Source organism: Amphibalanus amphitrite, unplaced genomic scaffold (assembly GCF_019059575.1).
Source record: "Amphibalanus amphitrite isolate SeventyFive unplaced genomic scaffold, NRLGWU_Aamphi_draft 001603F_arrow, whole genome shotgun sequence".
Taxonomy (NCBI): Eukaryota; Metazoa; Arthropoda; class Thecostraca; order Balanomorpha; family Balanidae; genus Amphibalanus; species Amphibalanus amphitrite.
Window position 1 is genome coordinate 31,358 of NW_024883096.1, and position 20,983 is coordinate 52,340.

At 49.7% G+C, this 20,983-nt stretch overlaps 1 protein-coding gene across 1 annotated transcript in view; it reads left to right on the forward strand.

Annotated features, from left to right (window-relative positions):
- Positions 1 to 20,983, forward strand: part of LOC122374095 (Down syndrome cell adhesion molecule-like protein Dscam2) — a gene marked incomplete at its 5' end in the record, with an annotated part of 79,031 nt that overhangs the window by 17,272 nt on the left and 40,776 nt on the right. The window contains 4 exons of the mRNA XM_043352640.1: positions 578 to 722; positions 3,346 to 3,494; positions 8,907 to 9,017; positions 19,872 to 20,027. Coding sequence (XP_043208575.1) covers positions 578 to 722; positions 3,346 to 3,494; positions 8,907 to 9,017; positions 19,872 to 20,027 — 561 coding nt within the window. The remainder of the gene's footprint in view (positions 1 to 577; positions 723 to 3,345; positions 3,495 to 8,906; positions 9,018 to 19,871; positions 20,028 to 20,983) is intronic.

Sequence of the window (20,983 nt, forward strand, 5' to 3'; positions counted from 1 at the left end):
TACAACCCTGCCGCTGACTAATGTCAGCACTATACCGAGTGCCACTGACTAATGTCAGCACTATACCGAATACCGCTGACAAGTGGCAGCACTATACCGAGTACCGCTGGCAAGTGACAACACTATAGGTACTCACTGCACCTTGCTGTCAGCCTTACACAAACACACCACTTCTTACAGAATAACGGGGTCTGTTGCCGACCGTCGTCGATGGGGATGGCTGACAGAAGGTCATTTAGACAATGTGGTCTGACGTCAAGTTGATTGCTCACTTGTCACTGATAATGAAGCTGATTGTGCTCATTTAACTTGCAGCATACCCTAGTTATTTGCTTGCATTTTCCAATTCAAATTTAATCATCATTAACGGAATTACTAGCAGAAATGTTCATGAATCACGCAAAAACACTCATGCCATCACCCTGCTCATCAGGTTGAAGGTCAGGAACAGCCTATATCATCGATCATCACTCTCACCCGACCTTTCTCTGACCCGCCGGCAAAAAGTGCACCTGTCTGCGAGCCGGCCCGTCCATGAATACTGCACTCTGACCGGGCCGGCGACCGCTGCCGCCAGATACGCCGCCCGTGCTGACGTCATCATTTATGAAGCAGACCACGGACAGTGGCCGGCCCACCAGCCTGTCGTGCTCTGCTCGCGGCTCGCCGACGCCGCAAATCACCTGGTTCCTGGACGGACGGCCGCTGCCCGACAACCCCAGGTCAGACCGGGCTGGGGACGGCGGGAGTGACAGATGACCTCAGGTCGGAGGTCAGAGATGAATGATTTCAATTGGCAGAGGTCCATGGCGATAGGAATGATTGCAGACTTCAGGAGATGAATTAGTGGATGACTGAGAGGTCAGGTAATAGGTCACAAATACCAATAAACGTTATAGCATACACGATGGATCATAACAAAAGGAAACGCTAGGTTAGAGATCACCTGTTGTGCTTGGAACCACAGAGATTCCCAAATCTAAAAGTTACGATCGTGGGATTTGGATACCAAAGGTCACGGCAGCCACTTACCAAGACCAGAGGCCACGACAGCCGACAGTATATACCTACAAAAGCGGTCGACTTCCGGCTTCCCGCAACAGAAGTTACAAGTGTTACGTAACAAAATCCGGCGCTGCCGCTTGTTAGACATGCCAAGTGATGTTATGATTCTCCTTGCTCATTGATGCTGCATGGTAACATTTCGGTGAACCGTGCGATCAATTGGAGACTGGATAATTCAGTTTAGAGTCATGGTATTCTCATTTGTAACGCAACATGAACCGTGTGATCTTGGCCTGGCGTGGACGTTGTTGGTATTGCAGGACGGGTCTGGGTAAGTTGAGCACACGAACTTTTACATAATCAATTACTTAATCGATCGCATTTAGCTTCAAAGTCAACAGTCGAGTGCAAATATTAATGTTATGACCAAGAGCTACCGCAAAGCATTACATGGCTGCATCCATTAAAATATTCATCTGCAATTTATAGATTATTATATTATTTGACATACTTACTCTCCGTTTTGCAGAAAGATACGAGCTAAGCTATTAGTGTTCTACTTAAAAGCTTTTCAAATAAAGGATTGTGAATACGTGAAAGGAAAACAAAATGGTCTTCATTCTTCATGCAATTAAACAGCTTACCAAGAACATGAATAAACGGCGGAAAATTGAGTTTTATTGCTGCGAATTCAACTCTTAAGCATAGTGACTTTTTTCTCGAGGTCTACATTGTATTCGATGCCCTGATGCATCAATCATACGCTGATTGCACGGTATGAAGTTCTCCTACAATGTTCACAACTTGTTTAGTTCATATTTCACTGTAAACCGTACTCAAACAAGAATTAAACAAATAGTTCCATCGCTGAGCCGGAACTGCGCTACAGCGCTGTCAAGAATGCTCCCAGCAGCTGCAAACCAGCACTCATTTCAATTCATTATTGCCCGGACGCCGGATTTGTAGAGCATTGCGGTGCAGTATGATCTCAGGCGCTCGCAGGTAGTGACATCTAGTGAGAGCAATATCAGCTGACCAGCAATGCCGGGTCGTTTGTGGCAGCCGGCCGCTATGTTCGTGATGCTCAGATAAGCTCTGAGAGCTTTACCATTGGATGAATGAAAAATCTGAGTGTATTTGTCAACATATACCGTGCAGGCAATTTCCAGCTCATACGCCAATCGGTAAAGCCGAGCACGTTTACGTTCACAGAAACTTGCAAGCAGGCTAAACGACAGCTTTTCAATTAGGTTATGCGTCATTTCGAAGAAAACTGTAATGGAAGAATGCCACTCGGAGTAAACTGACTGGCGAAGAAGTTGAGCTAGGCTTTTACATGCAACTTCATTAAGTATATCTAACATTCAATCGCGAAGGTTGCATGCATTCCAATAACATGAAGTTCCTTATAATCATTTCCATGAAGCTCTAAAGCGAATTGAAAATGACGATAAACCTTGCCAGCAACTATCTATGGCGACGTTTATGTGTTCACCGAGCAATCCTGATACCGCACCCATCAGCGAGCTCAATCGCACCGAGTGCATAATCTACTTACACGAGAATTACTTCCCCATCGCGCCCATTGCCCTCAGTCGATATGAGCGACCACCCGGACCTGTGAGCCGGTCTGTTGGGGAGCGCCTGACACCCCCCGCCCGGCGCCGGGCGCAGTTCGGCACCTGTTCCTCAAACAGCGGACCATTTCTCTCCCGCCGCCCTATGATAACACGACACGTCCAGATTAGACTTGACGGATGGCCGCCTTTTTCTGATGGAGCCGCCGCCCCAAGGCGACTTTGCATAATGGAAGGCATATTCGATCAACAGAAGGAAAACAGATGCCTCGCCATCGCTTGATGTGCTTCTGGCGCGAAGTCGACCCGCGTCTTCCTCCCATCTATTTGCGTTCTTCACATAAATGGTTTATTTATCATATATCATCGAACTCCATCCACCAAACCTTGCAGTGAATTTCTGTGCTGGAGCAGATAGACGCATTCTAGCCAGAAAGGTGATAACAGAAAAGTTATATTAGATAAATCAGTAGATGGTTAACAATACAAAAAATAAACCATATTGAAACTAATGAATGAACATGTAACGCTACGGATCGTTTACCTTCGCTGTATTTGCTGTGGATTTATGCTATCGGGCAGCCGGCCACACCGAATGCTATCAAAGTGACAACAGCTGACGACGTCCTAGTTCTCATCTATCACCGTTTTCAGCACATTACAATTCACAGCCACCTTTTCCTCAGAGCCGACCTGTCCATAACTCCGCTCCGACTGACCTCCGTGACCCGGTGACCTCTGACGTCACTGTGACCTCTGACAGGTATGTGCCCGGTCAGACTGTGCACCGTGGTGACGTTCTCAGTCACCTCAACATGAGCCGGGTGACCCCGGCCGAGGGAGGCCTGTACGAGTGCGCTGCCTCCAATGCGGCCGGCACTGTGAGGCACGCAGCTCGACTCAACGTCTACGGTAAGGACCGACGAGCTGCGCTTGTGCGCGTGACTGCGTGTACGATGTTTGATGTTTTTGTTTTGTTTTTATGGTCGTGGGATGGTCACGGGTGCATACTTGTATTTGATGAAATGCTACACAATAGTCAAACTTTATCAATAACGTACTTTAATAAAATGAAGTGGCTAGTGGCAGCACTTTGACATGCTAAATTAGTATGTACTCATTCTAGTAACTTTGTGAATGTACGTCAATCTTTATGAAAACTCCCGACAGTAAGGTATAGGGACCTTGTGTGAGGCAGTCTGCATTTTCTGTTTTCAAGCAGAGTACCACAGTAAAAGTATTGCCTACAATATGTTTACCGACTCTTCTTGTCTTGCTGTTGCTCCTCTATCAACATGCGACGCCTATACCTATCATATCCTATACATATGCCACACATCACCCCATGCAGAGGTCATGATTCCGGCCTCGTGACCTCATCTAGCGGAAAATCGGTACATTTGCTTTTCTGCGTGGAGACAGCACCACATTGCACCACAAATCGACCACCTAACGCCACATCATCCGCCAGTGCCCCCGCATGTTCGTGGCATCTCTCTGCGATATACGTTGAGCTATAGTCCATTTCCAGACCGCTGAACTGCCGGCTCGGTCACACGGCAGCAAATGTGCCCAGTTACTGTCGACCGCGAGCAAAGATCCCACTCTCGCATGAGCGGCTCTGTACGAGTCCGAGTGCCAAGTGGCGGTCGTTCGGTGGGCGATTATCTCCTAGCATGAGCGTATTGTTCCACACACGCCCAGCTGATCGGGAATTCACCCCCACTGCCATGCCCGGTCAAGAAATAAGCAGTCGACGATATCCGATTGTCGCGAGAGATACGACCTCATCAGTTGGGGAATGGCGCTGTCATCGACAGGCGAGGTCGTATTTTGAAGTCAGACGACACTCGCTTGAGAAGCCACTTATTGTTATGCATTCCCCAGCCAGCGTCTGAAAATATTCTGGCAAATGAAGTTTTCTGTCGAAGGAGCAGCAATTGTTAAGTTTGTACTTCGGCGACAGGTATTGCGCTTCAAGTGTCTTGTGGGGGCTGGAAAGTTGGCTACCTGAGAAACATTGCTGAAAATGTAGCGTTCCTAATGAAACGACCTGACGGGTTCTCGGAACAGCACATTCCCCAAACGAACTTGGTGATTTTATATGCACGCCTTGTTACCAGATTGCTTTGGAGCACAATTGGTTACATTAATTTTCAACCAGTGTGCAGCTGTAGAGGCGAATTGAGATCCAGACAGGCCCACAATCTCACAGACGAATAATAAAACAACAGAGTGCTTCCCTAGCAGCCAGTAAGCGTTAACGAATCAAATCTTTTTAGATCAGCCCGCGTCATATTTCTGCGTCAGCAGTAAGACACCGCCTTGACGAGATAAATGACTCGATCTTTCCGGGCAAAATGTGTGTACACATCCACCTCTCTTCGTCTGCATGGCAATATGCTGAGGAGCGGCGACTTCGAGTGGCCCTGCCGACCTCTCCAGCCCACTCCGCAGAACCCGCGGGGTTAATGGAGCCGGTGAAGGCGAGCAAACACCAATACTACCCGAGATGGCCAATTGGCGACACTCTAATATTCGCGTATTCGCGACTGGTATTCGCGGGGTGCTATTCCTCCCATACACCCATCTCAACAGTTTCAACACGACGGCAGAGGTCAGCCGCCTCCAACCGCATAAGTCATCGCTGATGGGTGTCGCCGCCTGACCGGTGTGGACATTTATTGTCGGTGGTGGCCGCTATCGCGCTGCCCGGTCCTGAATCATGGCCAGTTTTCCGGCCGGCCGGCGGCGCTCACTACTCGCCGCCTGGACAGAGCGGGGGTCTGCTGGTACAGAGGGGGCGCCGCGTACGGCCCGCATTTCTTTAATAAGGCGCCATGATTAATGACTCGAGGAACGGCTGAATTGTTTCCCAGATACAGGAAATTTGATGAAATATTGGAGGTCAGCTGCAATGCATCACTCTGGTCTTCCATACGGGTCGAAGTTGCAAATGTATGTTAAATTGTTATGTTTTAAGCGAAGCAGGAGCCAGGGATTAAAATATCTTGTTATGACGAGTCTCTCTCTCTCTCTCTCTCTCTCTCTCTCTCTCTCTCTCTCTCTCTCTCTCTCTCTCTCTCTCTCTCTCTCTCTCTCTCTCTCTCTCTCTCTCTCTATCTGTCCCTCTATATCTCTCTTTCCCTTCCATCTCCTTGCTTTCTCCTCCTTTCTTTCACCCTTTTTCACTCTTTTTCTTTTGTCCTTTGCTTTATGAAATGCAGCACTTAAAAGTGATAGGCGATAAGTATACACTCTCCTGTAATACCTGGCACCTTAAATTTATATTGCTTTTAATAAGAGGTTAGCTGCAATACGATTGGAGTAGCATGTAACTTAACTCTGCATACAAAAGCGAGAAATATAACTGTAATGCAAATGTAATTTTTATATCACCGCCACACGCTTATCTAAAAAAAAATTGTTGACTTCTGTTTGAGTTCGCAACTACAGCTCTCTCAACCTATGTTTTGGCCTCCAAATGGCAGCTCCAAGCGGAACGTCTTGGTAAAGTGCAAATAAACAGGTCCCGGAGGTTGAAAGTCCACCGCTTCTGCCTTTGACAGGCTGCCTCCGGGTATGAGCTGGGCTTCAGAAGCCGAGAAGCATTCACTCGGAGGAGCTCAGCTCTCAGGGGCCGCTCCAGCTCTCTCGCGCCGTGTGGGGAGCGCCCTCCAGTGGTTCCAGCCACAGTGCGTGGACACAACACAGACCGCTCACTCCATAGTCAATGTTGGAGATGGTCTGCTGTCAGGACTTATCATCAGAGGAAGCAATCGACAACGTTTAATCGGTAGGAAAGTAAAATGAATATATGTATTTGATAGTACGGTACTGTTAAAACTATATTATTTGAGCCGCATTATACTCGTATTGTAGCTTTTCACACGCATTCACCGATATAAATGGCGTATCAATGGGGTAATGTGATGCTCAAACCAATATCATTCTAAATGACTAGCAAATAACATCCTTTGCGATGGCATGAGTCCGCACACGGATACGTTTTGCTAACGACGCTGAGTGCCGCTTCCAATGACCGGCGCCGGTAGCGGAACCGCCAGTGGCGGCAGGCGGGGCGCAATTGAGTACGAGTGCCAAACTGTGTAAACAGTACGGCAATATCGTCCGACCGGCCAGGCGCCAGCAGCGGGCCACGGAGAGGCCACAAATAGCTCTGCCGACGGCGGAAACCAACGCATGTCGCCGATATCCTACCCTGTTAGCGATTCAGGCAAATCAGGGAGCGCCCCGATTCAGGTAAATCGCATTAGCTCGTTTCCGCTCCGAAGATCACACACTCTGGGCGATTTGGCCGATCTGCACCGCCCGCGCGCTCGTGACTGAATCGCCAAGGAGTCGACCTTATTCCACCGATCGCGGACCGATTTCATATCGCCCTCTCGGCAGCCTACCGCGGTCGGCCAGAGTCGTCAAGTGCGCGCCCGGGCCCGGGTAAACAGGCTCGCCGGTCGCCGGTAGCGGCGCGGCCGGCGCACGGCGACACTGTTTGCTATCGGAAGTGGAGAGCCCTGCCGACGGCGATGGCGATAAGCGTCGGCGAGCGACGGCCCCATAAACGGACCCGACGGAGGCCGCACGCAGAGTGCGACGGCTGGAAATGGAATCAAGGTGAACGGGGTTTTGGAGAACGGCCCAATGCTCTTCGCGTTCGATGCTACGAGAAACGAAGCCTCTATCGCGGTGAGACTCGTTTTAATTAGTTTTTAAATATACACGGAATTATGTTTATTTTAGATAACATGAATTTCATCATAGATAGGACTGAAATAAACGTACATGCTTGATATCGTATTCACGCAATACACAGACAAAGATAATGAAAAACAGTAAAATAAAATGATGGTAAGAAGGGAAAAATAAAGATTTCGCGGCTCTTATCCACATTAGAAAATAAACATTTATAGAGCAGTGGAAATTGAATGGCTCAGATCAAAAAAGGGAGGGATGTAGAATTATGTTAACCTCGTAAATGCAAAAACGATCTTCGTTTTGACTACGAACAGCAACCACGAAATAGTCTGTGAGACTGTTGCGATTCCAGAATAGCTAATGCTGCAAACTTTTTCAGGTCTGACTTTTACGAGTCACTTTTGTCCTCCCAAGTGCATTAGTCATTAAACATTAGAGAAGCACTCTCGCTGATGAGCACGTAATTAATTAGAAGCGAAGACGGCTTTTGTCAGCATGACTTGTTTTAGGACCAAATCCTCAACCCGGTCTTTGAAAGTAGGGGAGAGTGGGGCAAAGCGGCCACCCTAACGCTTCTCACGATGCCAACGCTTGATTTTTAAACTTGGAAAGATTCTTTCTATACCAATGTGATCCCTATTAAGTTGCCTTTTATTTCAACTGCGTTTTATTTCCAAAGGCGTTCACATATGAAAGATATTGACAAAACTTTCAACCTATGCATATTGGCCACTTTGCCCCATACCCTGGGGCAAAGCGGCCACCGGCGTTTTCTCAAGTCCCGATATGAGAAACAAAATAGTTGCCTCGTGTACGACTAGGGTATTTGATGGTGATAAGGTTAAGCGAGGATGGATGTTTACTTTATCATCTTCCACCTGTAGGTAAACAAAGAAAGGATTTTCATGAAAATAAACATTTAATTGCATTATTTGGTAACTCATGCAACTGAAAAGTGGCCAAGATGAATGCATGACGACACATTTGAAGATCAATAATGTTTTTTTATCCAGATGGAAGCAGCTTATGGCCAATTGGGGGTGGCCACTTTGCCCCGGCCACTTTGCCCCGCGCATACCGTCCGAGACAAAAATATTCCAGCTTAGCTATTGGTGGGGTAAAAGACATTAAAATTGGTAGAATACATGTACGATAACCATGCAATGCACGGACAAGAACGCTTATAAAAATTCCAAACGGTTGTGGGATAACATAACATTTAAAAATTGTAAACATAGTTGGTAACCTGGCAAGAAATGCTTTTCCGTGTTTCACAGAACAATGGTGATGGGCCTGAAACCCCGGTCTGGCTCATTCGAACGACCGTGAAGAGAAGCATAATTGGAAACCATAAATTTGAACTGACGCCAGCTATGAAGGGCTAAAACGATGGGTGGCCGCTTTGCCCCGGGTGGCCGCTTTGCCCCACTCTCCCCTACGTGAAAACTTGAGCAGCCTTTCTGTAAAAACGTCGACGAGACTTTTCCGCACCGGACACCCCTCCTTTCGTGACCAGTGGGAGGGGCAGGTCTAACCTTTCGTCTCCCCGCTCCCCACTATCGGCGTTTTAATAATTGACCTCACTCACCACCCCTGTGCGTGTTTCAGGCGCTCCTGTGGTTCGCTCTACGGGCCCCGTGTCAGCCGCGGCCGGCTCCCAGTTGACTCTGCGCTGTCCCGTCGGGGGCTACCCCATCAAGAACATCACCTGGTCACACGGTGAGTGCCAATGACGTCATCTCGTCACATAGTGATAGAAACATCACCATTTACAAATTTATCTGGCTAGTGGCTACATTGTTATTGTCTTACATTGCAATAATTTGCCTTCACGGCTATGTTTCATCACCGGCACTTTGCATGGTGTATTGAAATTAAAACCTATCATTCGTACGCCACTTTTGCATGACTGATGGCCTCCACAGGGTAATTCATTTATGAGTAATATCGTTCTCACGATACCAACCGAGAAATGACAGGCCAGATGCGGGACGCCCCCGCACTGACCTAGCTCGGCCGGGAGCGAGTGCGCTGGGCAAGTTCGTAAATGGCGAGATCAGCAGCTCTATGGCAGGATTAAGGACTGAATACCTCGACTGAAGCTTGTGACGAAATATGGTGTCCGTCGTCGTCATTTCCTATTGGTATGCTAATGCGGTATTTGTGCTTTGGTATACCAGATAAAACACCGAGTGGTCTGGCGAATGTGAGGAAATATTGATGCCATCCTCCTCAACAGTCGGCCATGTTTGTATATTGCAATATACCTATGGTGGTTGCAAAAAGGCAGGAAGACCTCAAAACGTTTCTTTTTAGTTGGACCATTGCGCAAGCTTTTCCATCCGGTCGTCTCCGTCCAAACAAGTTTAGCGGCAAACGTTTGATCCACAAAAGTCAGAGCCGAAATAGAAATTAAATAAACTTCGCAACTTGTAAGTCTAAAATCAGTTTGTGGCACAACGAAGAAACTTTTCCATTAACTATTTCCATTTCGCTAAGAGAAAAGATCCATCTTTCAAGGATCTTTCAAGAGGCTTTTGCCCAGTTTCAGAATGGGAAAGGTTTACTACGGAGCGAGCGAAGCGAGCGTAGTCTTTCGTAGGTCCCTACTCCCTACAATCGTCCTAATACACATAAAGCTTGCATGAACAATAACGCATGCGAATATAGTTATGTATTTTATATTGCTGTAGTAAATAATCTTGAATTTAGATACACAGCGGCTTACTTGACTGAAAATAAAATGTTTCAGAAATTCATACGATAGTTCGCAAGTGCAGCTACTTTCGTAAAGCAAAACTTAGGCACATAAAGGACATTTTTATCATACCACCATGCAAGCCTCATTTCTTGAAAGATCTTGAAACTAAGCAGACGTATAAAAGGCTACTTCACCTAACCGTGCGTCCTCTGCAACGCAAAACCCATTAACCCGCGCCCCGTAGGGCTACCGGCGGACCCTACCACCCGTAGGGGGGGCCGTTTCGGCCCCCCCTAAGATCTCGGAAAGTTACCGGCCGATTTTCAAAATTCAAACGGCGTTCGATAGCACCACCTGGGAACTACCTTGTGACCAAATTTCATTGACCTAGGTCTAACCGATGACGTCACAGGTCAGGTCAAAGGTCAGATTTTCACCGTTCACAGGCAATTCAAGAAATGTGCTGTGAAAGCAAGTAAATTGGTTATTTATTGAAAACCATCGATGGTACATTGTTCGTCAAACACATACTTTGCTATCTGAGGTCACTGATACCAGGTCAGGTCACAGCGAGGTCAGGTCACCGGGGGTCACAATATGAATGTGTCGTGTGATACATGTTTTATGGTCCATTTTACATGAAAAATGCGATTATGTGGGTTAGGCAGCCTTTGGGGCCAGCCTAGGTCACGTTTTGGTGAAGGTCAGGTCTAGGTCAGGTCAAATTAGGTCAAATTTCAAAGTTGATATTTTTGCATAAAATGGGTATCGATTCGATGCAGCTCGTCACGGGGAGTCTAATGGTGGTCTTCGTTTTGCTCTACGAGTTCTAGAATTGCCAAAAATTGAGTTTGAAAATTTGACGGCATCATTTTTGAACAGTTTTTTCGCTATAACTTGGCCAAAAAACGAGGTATCGATCTGAAATTTGGTATGTAGATAGAAGACGGTAGGCACTATCACATATATTCCGGTTTTTTCGAAACTCAAAAAACTTTTTTGATTTTCTGGCGAATATATCCAAAAAATGCTTTTTTGATTTTTGGGGGTCAAAACTAAAAAATTTCAAAAATTCGAGATAGCAGTTTTGTAGCCCTGTCAATTCTACACCTTTTATGTCTTGATCATTTTTCTGTATCTTCAAAGCTGTAGTCCTGACAGGTCTACTCGCGAAGGTCTTTTTTTCGGTCGAAAATGACAGAACATGACGTCACTCTGACGTCATTTGTGGCCAACCTATCATAGCCTCTGGAAAATTTTTTGGTCACAATGTGTAAAATTGATGCCCGGAGGGGTCCTGAAAGTTTGGTGGCGATATCTCCAGCCGTTTAGGAGATATCGACCGAAAAGGACAGGGGGGGGGGGGGCCGTTTCGGCCCCCCCTACGGGGCGCGGGTTAACCCGCGCACCGACGGGGGGGAGGGCGGATATCCGCCCCCCTGAGGTTTTTCGCGAATAGCGGGAAAACCGCGGCGCGTAGCGCCGCGAAATTTGGTATGACTATAACCTCATCAATTTTACACATGGTGTGCAAGTTTGAACTTCCTATCTTTTAAGGTCAGGTCACCAGGTGACTTTGAATGACCCAACCTCAAGTCACTTTTTTGCAACTTTGTCACCGTGCCACAGCTACAGTAGATGTCGGAGGCCTTTGAAAGTCGCAGGATATTATTAGGTCATTAGTAGCTACAATTTGTATATCTCGGAATTTTGATATCGGTGACCTAAGGTCAGGTCAATTTCGCGACCTCCCCATTATAAATCAATGGGGGAAAAATCAACTCCCTGTTTTACCACTAAAACGGGTCGGAATGGCCCCATATACTTTACATGACTTCATATACGATCAACCTTCACTACCTTGAGGTCTGTTTTGCTGTTGGGCAGCTGTGAGGTCATGTGACGTCATCAAAGGTCACTAAAGGTTTTTGGCCAATAACTCCGTACAGGAACAAGATACAGACGCGTGGATGGTCTCATTGTGTTCAGCTCGTCAAGACGCATCGAATGATATACATGATGACCTCGAGGTCACGTGACCTGAGGTCAACCTTTGACCTTGACCTTTCGAGGTCAACATATATAGCATTCGATGCGGATTGACGAGAGGATCACGATGATGCCCTTAGTTTGTTCCTATCTTGACTAATTCGAAAGTTATTCGAGAAAAAACTCTATATCTAGCGCCGCCATTTTGACTTTTTCGACCCCTGTGACGTCATCTTTGACCTGACCTGAAAATGACCTTTGTAAAAATTGTAGATCTTGGCCGTGCGTATCCGATGCCGTTTACCGCTTGTCGCTATCTTGCTTCGTTCTCGAGATCTCAGGGGGGGGGGCGGTCATCCGCCCCCCCCGTCGGTGCGAAGTTGGCGCAGACCCCCGTCGGTGCGCGGGTTAATCAGTAATGAGTGTTGTGTTTGCCTGGATCGGAGTGACCTCTAATCCAACCCCTCCCCTCCCAACCCAACCCTGACCCAGCGCCGTCCAGAGTCCCCGGGACGGAAAATGAAGCCGCCGTGCAGCCTGGGGCGCGGTACTAATTAGAGTGCGGACCGTCCGGACCCGACCAATGGCCGCTCGGCTCCGCTCTCAGCCAGCTCATCTGGCCACAAAAACAGCTGCTCGGATGGCAGATGAACGGACGTCGCTGAAAGGAGCCGGCTGCGACCACACCGAGCCTCACAGACAGGCGGCTGACGCCGAGCCGGGAGAACGGCACAAAACGAGAACCCAGGGAGATGCTGCTAAAGCTGGGTGCTCTTTTGAAAATACTGAAAGCTATCCGACGTTGCCTGCTTTTTCATTCAGGGAACTTCTTTTGTCCTTCCGGTGGGTAAACACACAGTTATCAGAGTGCAGTCCTGATTTGATAAAGCCACCGAGCGTACAGGAGATAAGGTGCGGCTAGCGCGGCCTCATACGAGTACTTATACATAGGAGCCACCACAGGTTTTGTTGGAAAAGCTTGTCATTACGCTTTTATTTTTGCGGAATTGGAATTAATGTATTGGTTTCATTCGAGAATTTAATCGTTCCCATCTTCTTGAGATGCCTCTTGAATGTTATCAAGTTTCGTGACGCTGGTGAAAATTGACGAAGCCATCAGTACTGAGCCGTATAAGCCCCCCGCCATAAAACCTTATCGCCTAATCACATGCCTTCGGTGGATGGCTGGCGACGCAATGGGAGCGACGCCATCTCCTTCTATTTCCATGCGTCGCGATCGTACGTTGCGCCAAGTTGCGCAGTGTCCGTCCGGCCTGGCGCACTAACGGACCGCGCCAAGTTTGCCGCACTGCCATTACGCCGCCGTCACAAGTTGCTTCGGCCGCTGTGACCGACCGGCCTGGCCGGCGCGGTGCGCCAGAAATGGAGCCACGGCGTCCGGTCGGCGGCTGCAGCCTCAAAGTTTGCCAAGTTGATCTGTGTCTCAATGAGATTCTTCACGGGGGAAGGACGAGGCGCAGAGAGTTGGTAACTGAGCCGGACCGGGTGGCCTGAGAGCGCCTGCCGGGGAGGTGGAGGATGCCACCAACCCAGACCGAATGCATGTGCTCGGAGGCGGCGGCCGGCGCCGGCGGAGGTAATTTGCATTTAGACTGTGCCTGAGTTCAGTGGAGCGGCGTTGGTTTCGGCCGAGAGCGGCGGCGTGGCATGAGAACGGGCCGAGTTGGCCGGCCCGGCGCCAACAATGGCGGCGGGCGCGGCGCTTGGTGCGCCCGTCGACTGGGAATGGCCCGGCTGAGAGAGGCCCGGACGTCTGGGGGCCAGATGCCGCCGACATTGGCGGCACACGATGGGCAGTCACGGCCGATGGACCATGAAAACAGATACACCGCGCGGGCATTACAGCCAGCTTCCTCTGCATTTCTATGGAGCTCTGTTGCTGGCCAGGATCCTCACATGTATTAGACAATTATATGAAACCAATCAATTCGATGATTGTTGTGACGTTGGTGCGTGCTTAATTTCTTTGGTAAAATTTGTAAGGGATAGGTGGAATATACTTTGAGTACTCACTTAAAATACTTAATTAGCACTTAATCAAAACTGTGTTTTCTTATGACCTTGTTTGTTGCCAACGAATTTAAATTCAAATTGAATCAATCGATATTCAAATTAATGCAACAAATGACAACTGCTCTAAAGCCATTCAGATCACCATAAAGCCCTTTCATCCCATTTGCATCCCCCTGCACCTACCCCGTTCGGCAGCGCCCGTGACCGCCGTCCCAGCGGGCCAGCCACTCCCCGTGGCTGCAACGGGCCATTCAGCGCCCGTACATTAGTCAGCGAGGGCGCGTTTCAAGCCTGCCCGGGAGCGTCGTGTCATAACTCGGCCCCGGCGGCGGTGACAGCGGCGCCGGCGGAACTGTCAGATCGATCACCGGCCGCACTCCGGAGACGTTACGCCGCCGTGACGCGACCGTCGGGGCGCCGTGACGTGGCCGTCACACCCGGCAGACACGGCCGTCACATACGGCAGAAGCGTCTGTCACACCCGGCAGACATGACACTGAGACGCGGCCGTCGTAGAGGCGCGTCACACGGCCGGTGTCCCATCAACGTAACGGCGTGCAGTTGTTGCCTATGACCCCGTTTCCATCGGCATCACTGATCCGGATCAGTGCCTCGTAAGGGCTTAGGCTGCCCATGAAGACACCCGTAAGCCCTTAACGGTGATCCGGATTCGAATCCCTTGCTCATGGAAACGTGGTCAATAACAAGACTGAGACCTGTATGATTCGTGTGTTTAATTCGTTAGATAGGATTTCGAAACTGTTGGACAGATCTTGTGTTCTAGGCAGAAACCTGACTGTCAAAATCCACAAATATAAAAAACATAACTATTTTAAACCAATGATAATTCTCCTACGATACAAATCTATTGAGGTTATTGCTATCATGCTGCAGGTCAATTGTTTCATACCTTTGCTTCTGTTTTCAAATAGAAAATGAGGATGCTCGCTAAAAGTGCACATGAGGAGGTCATGGCCCTCGCTTCCCTTCCCCGCCTCTTGCATTGGTCATTTATCGTATTTATCGTATGCCAGACACAGTCGGACACAGCGCAGGCGATCGAAGGTCGGTATCGTGGAGATAGCCTATCGGACAAACAATCCCGGACCAATAACAGTAGTGGACCAGGCGAAATTATTGGCGGAGGCCACCCATGTTGTTGCCAAAATGGTGCTGGTTAACATTTTTAACCTTACAAATACAGACTCGACGGCAATGTTTGCAATGCTGGCATTATCGCATATCACGACCGCATATCACGATATATCACGATATATGTTTGCGATTTTTTCAATTTATACATTTGAAGCATGTAAAATGGCAAGCATATAAAACTCATTACCAACAGGTATAGATGTGGACATATTATCCACCTTTGGCACCGCTCTGCACTAATCCACCTTCTTGGCCACGTATTCGTATAGATTCCATCTATTGCGACCCTGTAGCAGCCGTGTGGTCCACCGGGAGACCAAGGGACCAGGACCAATGTGGTCGAACACGGAGAAAGCCGAGGGTCATCTGTGCCGACCGATACGACCCACCCTGGCAGTGACGACGGGCCGCGCCGCTAATGGAAGACAAGCCCGTTCGCTGTAGCGACGGCGCACTACCTGAAAACAGACTCTAACGCGCCAGCTGGCGGCGGCTGGTGGACACGCTCGGCGCAAGACTTATCTCTACCACGCTGGGTGTTCTGACCGGCTGTCGCAGGCTCGGAACCCGCGGGGCTCTGCCCCACCGAGTCGCCGCCGGCTGGCTGGCCGCTCGTACGTTGTGGCCCGGAACGGCCCGCGGCCATTTGCGCGCGGGCGATAATGTCAGGAGCGGCGGCTGCATCGGCGCCGATTCCCAGGCGGCCCGGGTCGGCCGCGACTGATGGCCGGTCGTGCGCCGCCGTGAGCCATGAGCGCCGTCCGTGACCGACGGCCGACAGAGCGACGACCGCCCGACGGCCTGACTGAGGGGTGTCGGCGTGGCACGGAGTCGGGTGCTGAACCAAGGAGGTCGACCTGCCTGTGGCGCAAAGGGATGGATTAGATTGACGTAGCTACGACTGGTCTGGTCTTATCGAGGTGCCCTTATGTATGTAACTGCACTGGCATTTGTCACAATGCTAAACAACTCAAATAAAACGAAAGAAATAGAATTAGAAGATGCTGGAACTTCAAAGAGTAATGGTGTAACTTAGTCACCTTGCTGTCACGTTTAGCCAAATGTCAAATCGAAACCGTCTGAGCAAAACGGGAGGAGTAATTGCTTTCGCGATTCGCAAACAGTGGGCTTGTATTTGTCTTGCGACTGTGCGCTAAGGTTCTAAGGTAGTTTCAGAATTCGTAGATGACACTAGCAGTAAAACGCCTGCAAGGTAGACTGTGCCGCTGACTAAGTCGAGTTGTCGGCAGAATTCGTCCCTAGATGGCACTAGCAGTTAAGCGCCTGCAAGATAGACTGTGCCGCTGACTTGGGCGAACCGCCGGCAGAATTCGTCCCTAGATGGCACCAGCAGTTGAACGCCTGCAAGGTAGACTGTGCCGCTGACTTGCGCGAACCGCCGGCAGAATTCGTCCCTAGATGGCACTAGCAGTTGAACGCCTGCAAGGTAGACTGTGCCGCTGACTTGCGCGAACCGCCGGCAGAATTCGTCCCTAGATGGCACTAGTAGTTAAACGCCTGCAAGGTAGACTGTGCCGCTGACTTGGGCGAACTGCCGACAGAATTCGTCCCTAGATGGCACTAGCAGTTGAACGCCTGCAAGGTAGACTAAGCCGCTGTACTTACTCGAGCTGTCGGCGCTGCACCGTGCGCGCGGCGGAGTAGAAACTGACGCTCCCGTCTTGCAAAAACTCGTCCGACATCGGTACCTGATCGGAAGAATAGAAAACAGTAGATTATTGTAATCCGGACCGAAAACGAACCCGACCAGTGCAGCGGTGACCTTGCCGCAGCCCGGCGGCTACAGGTCAGGTGGTCAGCGCGTCTGTCGTCAGGGACGCTAACTTTCCTCCCTGCCCCTCCCCATCATCAAACATGGAAGGGCAAATTAATTATTGCGCTCCACGGCCCAAAAGGAGCCTGTAATGCTGCACAAGCGCGCCCGTTTCATCCCAGAGGCCGGGGAACGTGGGAGTTGACCTTTCCAATCGTGCAGAATGCTCAACTCGCAATACTCATAGTTGGTGTGTTCTGCATGTTATGCCATTTCAGACTACCGCGTGCAGTTGCCAGGCGTCTCTCTACCACTGCGCAATTATACGGAGATTGATTTAAGACGGCAGTGCAGTTCACCGGCCTGCATTAATTTTGAAGGGGTTAATTTCACAGACAAACGCTCCGTCGCACGCAATAAGAGATGGCGATGCTCAGAATGCTTCCACTCAAGATCAAGTGGAATTGATGATATGAGTAGCTCAGCCGCACTCAAAGTGCCGGAAGTTTCACAGCAACTATATTCGTTCCGCACGTCTCATCAGGTGCAGTATAGACAGCAAGACATCACGACACCAAGGGCGAAGTTGCTGCAAAAAATCACTGAGGCCACCATCGGTCTACACCACCCTTACAGTCAATATCAATTTTTAGAAGAAAAAAATCACATTAAATTATACGAAGATTAGAGTTTCTAGGAATACTGGACTTACATGTAAATGACTGCTGCTAGCATTCGGGAAAAAATCGTAGGAATGAATTGGAACTAATGATCTTGTCATTTGAACTATTTTGCTTTGATCTTTGCCTTGAGCTATTTTAACCAAGCAGCCAATTGACCTACCGACTACCATAATACAAAATGAAATGCCTTAAGGTCTCATGTCCACGCTGCTATCATCAACTGGACTGTGGTCAGATTCTGGCACCCCGGCCGCGCACCCAATGTCCGGCCATAAATTGGACGGCTGGCCAGCTGGGCGGGTGATTAAAGCTCCGGAGAGGCCACTCGGTCGGTCGGTCGGACGGTCGAACGGGCAGATAGACGGAGGACGATCGGGACAGACGGACAGACAGACAGACGGACAGACGGACAGACGGACAGACGGACAGACGGACAGACGGACAGACGGACAGACGGACAGACGGACAGACGGACAGACGGACACGCGGACACGCGGACAGACGGACAGACGGACAGACGGACAGACGGACAGACGGACAGACGGACAGACTGTCGGTCGGCCGCTCGTTGGCTCAGTCCCCCGCTCGGTAGGTCTGTCGGTCGATTGTTCGTGCATTCAGTCGCTCAGTCGCTCGTTCACTCGTTGGCTCGTTGGCTCGTTGGCTCAGTCAGTCGTTGGCTCGGTCGGTCTGTGGCTCATCGGTCGGTTGGTCGGTCGGTGGGCTCACCCAGCGCGGGGGCAGGTTCACCGACAGCTCATGGAGATTTATGCCGCCGCCGAGACACCATCCGTCTGAGACCCTGAACTCCGCGGGTGGGCGGCGAGTTATTCATACCGGCTACACTGCGCCGCGGCCGCTGTTTGCGGAAGAATTGATGTAATTTCTCTGGAGACCGCATTGAGGGAGCTATAAATTGTCTTGTTCAGGAAGCCTCACGTTAGCTTCAAGTTGCAAAATGTCAGTGCTTTGGTGCAACAGTTTCACATCGACATTCGAATTATTAACTTAAGTGTTTAAGAGGCCTGGAAATTATCGTGGAATGCTGTATCATTTGAAGATGATAATCACTCCAAAATCAATTCTCGAGGTCCTCATAGCTTACTCATGAACAAAATTAGTATGGTTGTTTCAGGCGTTACATTCATTATTATAGCCAGTGCTAGCGAAGTCATCTGTAAGTGCGTTACTAACCAGACTTTCTCATCCAAGTATTACCTGCTCTGTGGATTTATCCATGCTGCATCCTCGCACTAGTTGAGCGAGGTGTCAGGCGCGAGTGTCACGCACTCGTTCCCCGAAGCAGCGATCCTGCAGATGGAACTGGGATGGTATCGCTGTTCAAATGGGCCGCCTGTAGCCGAGTTCATTCATCCCTGCGTGGTATGGAGGCTGGCACCGTCCCATCTCGGTAACGGCTTGGGCTCCCCTAGACTCCCCTGCCCGGCACGCTGCTTTACGAGACAGCCGGGTGGCGGCCGGCCATAGAACGTCAGTTTAGTGGACTGGGTCTCTGCAGGTCAGGGGGACCGAGGAGGGGGTCCACCCCCGCCCCGGGTCACGCCGCGTAGAGTTAGAGCCACTCGATTCGGTCCCGACACCGTAAAGAGCGCGGCGGCTGTGACATCAGTGCGAGCAGGGGTGGGCGGCGGGATATTGAGGTCACCCAGCGCGGTGGGAGTGCGCAGGGCCCCTCTCTAATCGCTGTTGGGCCGAGGCACAGCCATTGTCTGACCACGCACCAGCAGGCCGGCTGAACTTATCCTGAATTATAAATTATAATTCGTACTTTACTTGCTCGACGCATAGTTTCCTTATCTAATTACAAGCTGACCTTTAGTGCTTCGTCGTTAGTGGTCATCGTAATAGAGAATGATTGCATAATCATATCGAGTTGCATTTATTATTATTTTTTTAAAAGAAAAGTCGATAAGGAGCCAAATGACTGATTGCATGACCATTGGGCCTGGAAAATCAATGACAAGCCTGGGGCCTTGAGCCGGTCGATCATCTTGTTCCACGCAAGATCTTGCGTGTCGTCTGGTATTGAAAGCAGATTACATAGCTCATCGATTTATCGAGGAAGACGTCGTATGGCACAGCCAGAACAGATGATGTAAAAATAATTTACGGCATGTGAATGCGCAGGTCAACGGATAAACTATGCCTACAAACACTTTGCACATGTGAGTGAACGTCTGACCTGACATCTCCCCCTCTCTCTCCCTCTCTCGCAGAGGGTCGTGCGCGGCTGCCCAGTCACCTGCGGCTCACTGCCGACTTTGGGCTGGTGTTTGATCACGTGACCCGTGCCGACGCCGGTATCTACAGCTGCACTGCCTGGGGTGACGCGGGTGCGTCCGACTCCGGAACGACGAGGCTCAGCGTGGTCGGTGAGTCTTCTTATAGTCGAGCTGGAGAGTTAATGATGAGACCTAAAGCTAAAGACAGGGGCAAATAAAGGTGTCGCAACTAACCTAAATGGAAATGCCACAATATACTGGAAAAACAAGCAGACAGACAGGCTTATTAGCACTGGAGAGAATAGCTGAAAGCCGGTTAGCGTGACTTTTGTGTGACTTTGTGTAAATCCACTCGACAGTAGTGTAGAATGTCAACGATAGTCACTGAGCGAACACGTTTCTTTTCTATTCGGATGGACTTGCTATCATTCCGTAATCCAGAATATGATCTCCCTTGGATGCATGTAAATGATAGGCGCGCAATGAATATACGCACCAGAAAGGTTTTAACTTTTAACACCATAGTACTATTGAATCTTTTCTGACGAGATTCTCTTGGAGACGTGCTATGAATGCTTTACAAGGTATTAACGTTCTTTGAATGTGGGAGCAGGTGTCCAAAACCTCCACATACGCTGATCTATTTGACTATATAATTGTTTCCAGATACATTGGCTCAATTGGGTCTCTCACCGCCATTTTTCGTACCTACATTCACGTGAATAATGTTAGAAACCTATTAGCAGCTGCGGACGGAAATCCATCACCAAACAGATGGTCTCCGGCATTCATCGCGCGAATGCGATCCCCCGTAAGGCCGTCCTTCCGCCGCCGGCGGCGCTGGCAGCGGCCGGCGCTCTCCGGGCCGCGGGCATTACGGCACTGTCGTCCGGTCCCAGATCCGATGACGTCACAGGTCGGCCCTCGGCAGCCTGATTGATCTGATTTCCCGGACCGATCCATTTACCGTTGCCGGCCGCGGTCCGGCTGCGACGGAACGTCTAGTCGACTCGGCCACGGACTGCAGCCGAGTTGGAGCTGACGTACGGAGCCGGACATTTCCGTCCGGTTCGGTCCCGTCCGGATCGGGGAGGAGGAGAGAAGGG